This window comes from Cebus imitator, unplaced genomic scaffold, assembly GCF_001604975.1.
Source record: "Cebus imitator isolate Cc_AM_T3 unplaced genomic scaffold, Cebus_imitator-1.0 Scaffold458, whole genome shotgun sequence".
Classification (NCBI taxonomy): Eukaryota; Metazoa; Chordata; class Mammalia; order Primates; family Cebidae; genus Cebus; species Cebus imitator.
Genome location: NW_016107773.1, coordinates 1,182,343 through 1,188,659, shown reverse-complemented (window position 1 = coordinate 1,188,659; position 6,317 = coordinate 1,182,343). Strand labels below are relative to the sequence as shown.

At 39.1% G+C, this 6,317-nt stretch overlaps 1 protein-coding gene across 12 annotated transcripts in view; it reads left to right on the top strand.

The window, feature by feature from the left end:
- The window catches only part of PABIR2 (PABIR family member 2), a 26,034-nt gene extending 22,011 nt beyond the window's left edge, over positions 1–4,023 (top strand). For 5 of the 12 annotated variants that reach the window (XM_017511983.2, XM_017511982.2, XM_037732610.1 and 2 more), the window contains one exon: positions 1,352–4,023. In XM_017511983.2, the coding sequence (XP_017367472.1) occupies positions 1,352–1,496 (145 nt within the window). In that variant the 3' untranslated portion in view covers positions 1,497–4,023. The remainder of the gene's footprint in view (positions 1–1,351) is intronic. The other 7 variants (XM_017511989.2, XM_017511987.2, XM_037732612.1 and 4 more) reach the window with 4 other exon arrangements.
- The last annotated feature ends 2,294 nt before the right edge of the window (positions 4,024–6,317 follow it).

The window sequence follows — 6,317 nt, the reverse complement described above, 5'->3', positions numbered from 1 at the left end:
TTTTTTTTGAAATGGAGTTTTGCTTTTCTTGCCCAGGCTGGAGTGCAGTGGTGCGATCTCGGCTCATCGCAACCTCCGCCTCCCGGGTTCAAGCGATTCTCCCACCTCAGCATCCTGAGTAGCTGGGATTACAGGCATGCACCACCATGCCTGGCTAACGTTTTGTATTTTTAGTACAGACAGGGTTTCTCCATGTTGGTCAGGCTTGTCTTGAACTCCTGACCTCAGGTGATCCACCCTCCTCGGTCTCCCAAAGTGCTGGGATTACAGGCGTGAGCCACCACGCCTGGCCAAAACCATTGTATTTCTAACATCCAGTGTGCTTCCTGCACCTGGCAGGCACTTGGTAAATATTAGAATAAGTGAATGAATTGAGGGCAAATATAAAGCATAGAGCTTATTATTGGATTGATGGAAATCAAAGCCAGAAAGGCAGCTTGATGCCAGACTGCAAAGGCTCTCCGTTCCCTGCTGAAGTATGGAGCCAGATTCATGATGCAGGCAAGGTTGATGGCTGGGAACAATAAGCCCCTGGGCCGGATAGGGAAGGAATCACTGGGCTGGGTATAGAGGTTCTTGATGTCCAGATCCGGAGTTTTACTGGAAGGGTAGGAACAAGAGCCAGTTGTCAGGATTAAAGAGGCAATAGACTATGGGTATTGAGAGCATGAGTATAGATTATTCATTTTAGAAGCTTAACTGGAGAATAACTGAAGGGATCAAAGAAATGGAATCTTCTGGAAATAGATCTTTGGGTTTTGAAAGCAAGAAGAAAGGAAACAGTGTAAGGAATTATAAACGGCATAGAATGGGAGAGGGAAATCATTTTAAAAATGTGTTTGGATTGAAGGCCCTTTGGGAGTAGGGAAGTGATCAACACGAGGGGAGTTGAAAGACTTTGTTTAGAGTAGAGGAACTATGAGGCAGTGTACTTGATCGAACACCTCAGATAGTCCAAGTATGGTTACCTCAATAAATAACCATTCCTCTTGCTCCAAGTCTGATGGGAAGGTAAAAAGATAAATATAAGGATAGAAATGTCTTGAGCTGAAGTGAAGTGAAGGAACTCCGTCCCGAAAACCATGGCATGTCAAGAGGAACGTTTATTGTAGGTCGGACAGTCTGGTGCCTCCAGGGGGTACACTCAAATGACACAGGACCTTGAAGAGTCTTACTTCGCATTTTTGTGGCTTTATAATGTAGTATATTATGTAGTTCATTGCTGTGGCTTTGATGCTTTTTTATTATTTACAAGTGATACTGATTTGTGAGCTCTTGAAACTGTGTCGTTGCATGTTATGTTTACCCTGATAGTTGCATTTGCTTATAATTCTTTTTGCTTTGTCTTCAGTTCAGATATTTTGGATGGCAGTAGTAGCAGCAGTGGCTTATCCTCAGACCCGCTGGCTAAAGGCAGCGCTACCGCAGAGTCTCCAGTAGCATGCTCCAATTCATGTTCCTCGTTCATCTTGATGGATGATCTCTCACCCAAGTGACTTAAGCATTTCTGATTCAGCGTTTTAACTGCTGTTTCCTACATAAAATGTTCAGTGGGGAACGCAGAGAACTTTGATCCATAATGAGGATTAAAGTTTTACAGATTTCACCCATTCTGATGCTATTATTACTCTTTGGCATCTCTCTCCTCCAAAGTTCAATTTTGTAAGCCTGGTGACCTTACTAATACCTAGTTTTGCTGATCTCATTTTGAATTTAGTTACTAAATCTCAAATGCTCATTTTTGATTACTTAGAGGAATTTTTTTTTCTTAGTGCCTCAGAGAACACCTATTTTGAGTCTATACATTTAAGGAAGGCACTGATGTGAATTATCTTGAATGATTCTTTTTCCCAGCAGTGATATGACAGATTTGATCAGAAATTCTCTTGCTTGAGAGATTTTTTTTTGTTCTCTGTTGACTACATAGTTGCAAATCTCTCTCTCTTTATTTCATGATAGTATATAAATTGCTTTTGATTATATTTCATTTTTATTTTTCTGCATCAGCTTAAAGTACATTATTTTGTTTCCCTTTCCTGTTGGAGCTGCTTACGCCATTTCTCACAGAGGGGAAGAAATACATAGTCGCTTTCATTACCCTTATTGCTTCTTTGCTGTTGGGGTGTGTGAAGTGAGCATTGATTTTAGTGCTGAGAAAGTGAATAGACTTACAGGATGCCTGGATTAGTCACCACAGGTTTTTATGACTTTGGTACCACAGTTGATATATTTCTCCTCAAACCTGTTGCCCTAAGGAATATATAAAATATTGTTGATATTTCTAGGTGGTGTTATCAAGGAGAAGAAATTCCTGCCTTGACCAGATGTGTGGAGCATCTACAAATGAATGAATAGTTATTTACACACAAAGCACTATGTACAAAAGCGTCCATGGAGCTGTCAGTGTCTCGGGTGGAATTATGAGGCCTTAGGTGCCTTGGGGTACATTGTTGTGCTATAAGGGATGTATATCATAAGGTATGGTGGAAGAGGGGATTTATGTATATGATTGCCACATACTGTTTCTGTTGCTGCTTTTTTCCGGTTCCTTTTTGTCATTAGATTTGTTTGTTTTGTCATGTGGTGAATGGTGTTTTAGTTATTGTGTTGTCACCAGACTCAGAATCCAGTTCTTGTTCATACTGCCTTATAGTGAGGGCAGTTTAATATCTACAAAGAAGCTTTTAGGAGCTGAAAAAGTCAATGTGATCGTGCATTCTGCTTTTAGGAAGCTGTTTCAGCTATGAACTGTGTACATGCTGTAAGTGTGAGGTACCATACGTTATTTAATTTTTAGGAGAGGAAACTCCTGAGTGAGCTGTTTAAGAAATCTGAGTGTAATCAACTGTTATGTTCTTTATAACTAGGTAAAATGTCTGTCGTGCTAGATTTCTTTTAATGTTCAGATATTGTGGTTGGATTGTCTATATTTAATATGCAGATTTGCCTGCTGGAATCATACTATTCCATTTTTAAGTGAATGTAAGAAATGAAAACTACTGCATTTATGTCTTTTGAAGGCAAAGATCCTTGGATTTTAAAGGAAGATTATGTGCTTTGAAGGCACTCACGGACTAGTAATAGCATATGGCTTGAAGGAAAACCCATTCTCTTTCAATTACAGGAGAGCATCACTTAGTGTGCAGTAGTTCTGTTACAGCAGCCGATGTGCCCTTTATTTTAAATTGTAACCGTAACAGCCATTAATGGCTTTATTTCTTTTATTGCTCTCATCTGGGAAAAGTCCCTACTTCTTCAAACCTAACATAAATATATCTACTATGAAGCTTGTCCCCTAGTATGCCATTATAAAGAAAAAATTCTTTGATGGTATGCAGTGTATCTATTCTGTTTGTAAAAGATCATGTCAAAATGTTTCTGCCTCTATAATGATAATAGACAGTTTTGTCTTACAGGAGATTGATCCACCTACTGTCTTCTTTGCCTTAAAGGGACACTTGGCCATCACTTTTAGGCTCGAACTTAACACTATTAAGAAATAACTGAAATATGATGGTATTTACATTAATTTTTGAAATTCAGTGGTGTAGGATTAGGTCGGGAAATGGAAATTGTTCCAATGGTATGAGAACTAGGAGACAAGATGATTCACTTTATTATTTAACCCAAGGTTCATTTTTAGTTATTTTTTGTTTAAATGGACTGGAAAATTAAGTTTTTTGCAGGGATTGTTTTAAAATAAAGACATAGGCTAACTCCCAGGTGAACTTTGTTGATAAGACCCCTTTATTTTTATATAAAGTCTAATGTTTGAAAAGTGATTGTTATAAAGTAAAATTCTCTCTTCCTATTCTAATATATATCATATATTTCAGGCTTCTATTTGAAAACAGGTATAAGAGATGATATGATAAAACTATAATTTTTTTTGCTTGATTAAATTATATAATCACTGTTTCATGATTACTGCTTTTGAAATAATAGGAAGTTTTGTGAACTGCTGGCCTTGTGTATATCTTAGAATGCAAATTTAATAAAGTATGTATACATGCATAAAATTTAGCAATGTTTTAAAGGTCTGTTCTTTGTTCTTATTAATAATTATTTTCTGCCTCTGTATCCCAATAGTTTATTCTCTGTGTCTAATTGCTGGTCAAGTTTTGAATAAAAGGTTGTCAGAAACACAAAAGAACTAATAGCTGTGTTGAAGTTGGGGCTTTTCCCAAAACGAAGTGAAACCTCTCCACATAATCAAATTTTCAACAGTATTTTGTAGAATTTGACAATTTAGAAGGTTCTTGCCAGTGTCATACATCTTTCTTCCTCATTTTCAATTTATCTTGTTATATTTTTTTACATATTGATAAGCCTCTATAAATCATTTTTAGAACAAGATGAGTGTGGGCAAACCAGCAAAAAGCCTTTTATGCATGATTCAGATTAGCAAGTTTATCTTCAGCTTTTTTGTTTTTGTTTTTTGTTTTTTGAGACAAAGTTTTGCTCTTGTTGCCCAGGCTGGAGTGCAATGGCGTGATCTGAGCTCACTGCAACCTCCACCTCGCAGGTTCAAGCAATTCTTCCTGCCTCAGCCTCCCGAGTAGCTGGCACTATAGGTGCCCACCACCAAGCTTGGCTTAATTTTTGTAATTTTTTGTAGAGATGGTGTTTCACCTTGTCGGCCAGGCTGGTCTTGAACTCCTGACCTACAAAGGCTGCAGTGAGCCGAGATCACACCACTGTACTCCAGCCTGGGCGACAGAGCGAGACTGTCTCAAAAAACAAACAAAAAACTTTACATTTTAAAATTTGAGATAATTTCAAATTTACAACAAAGTTGCAAGTGTAGCCCAAATAACTCCTATATATCCTTCACCCAGATTCCTCAGTTGTTAACATTTAACCACATTTGCTTTGTCTGTCTGTCTCCCTCCTTCCATATATGCACTATCATTCTGTCTCTCCCTGTGTCTCTCTGTGTGGGGGGATGTATATATATATACACACATACACATTTTTTTCTGAATCATCTGAGAATGAATTGTAGTTATGATACCCCATTACCCTTATATGCTTCAGCATAAATTTCTTAAAGACATTCTACATAACCACATTACAACTATCAAAATCAGAAAATTAACTGACACAAAACTGCCATCTATTAGCTGAGCATAGTAGCTTGCACCTGTAATCGCAGCATTTTGAGAGGCTGAGGCGAGAGGATTGCTTAAGTCCAGGAGTTTGAGACCAGCCTCGGAAACATAGCAAGACCCTCTATCTATATATTTTTTTAATTAAAGATTTTTTCCTGGCCCCAGCCCCTGGGATCAGCCATTTCTCTAAGGAGCCTCTTGATTTCTTTTAATAGAGAATAATATTTAAAAACCAAGGTGGGGAATTGGGTATATCATTGCTATTGGGGCATCATTGTTTAAAGGCCTTCTCAGAGCACAGAGAAAAACACACGTGTATATATACACCATGTAAATGTATATACACATATATATTTGTTTATTATGAGTTCGAACTATATCTCTGATTCCAATTCAATACCACAGGTTTCATTCCAGTGTTTATCTCAGTGTAATTACTCCTTGCTCCTGTGTGTAACCAATTTCCTACCCTGCCAGCTGGCCACCCTGGCTGCCTCCTCAGCCCCAATCCATCTCCTTGGCTCTGACCCTGATGGCCTGCCAGTCCTGGCTGCCTGGATGGAAGGAAAGAAAGAGAATCTAAGTCCTCAATTTTGAATATCCCTGGTTCACAACCACCTCAACCTTATCTTCTGTGCTTAGCTGTTCACAGCTTGGGACTTTCTTACATTCATCAATTTAACATATTTATTGAGCCCTGTGCTGTGAACTGTAAATGCAGATTAATTTCATGCCTTTGGCCAGACGCGGTGGCTCACGCCTGCAATCCCAGCACTTTGGGAGGCCAAGGCAGATGGATTACCTAAGGTCAGGAGTTCAAGACCAGCATGGCCAACATGGTGAAACCTCGTCTCTACTAAAGATACAAAAATTAGCTGGGTGTGGTGGCGTGTACCTGTAATCTCAGCTACTCAGGAGGCTGAGGTAGGAGAATTGCTTGAACCTGAGAGGCAGAGGTTGCAGTGAGCCAAGATTGTGCCACTGCACTCCAGCCTTGGCAACAAAGTGAGACTTGGTCTCAAAAAAGAAAAAATCATGCCTTCAAGGAGGGCAGTAGAGCACAATAGTCAAGTACACTGATTACTGGAAGCACTGATAGAGTGTGTTGGGGAGCATCAAGGGAGAGCACCCACCATGCTTCCCAGAACAGGGAACACTAAGGTTGAATCTTGAAGAGCAAACTTGGCATGAGGCAAGGAGTTAGTT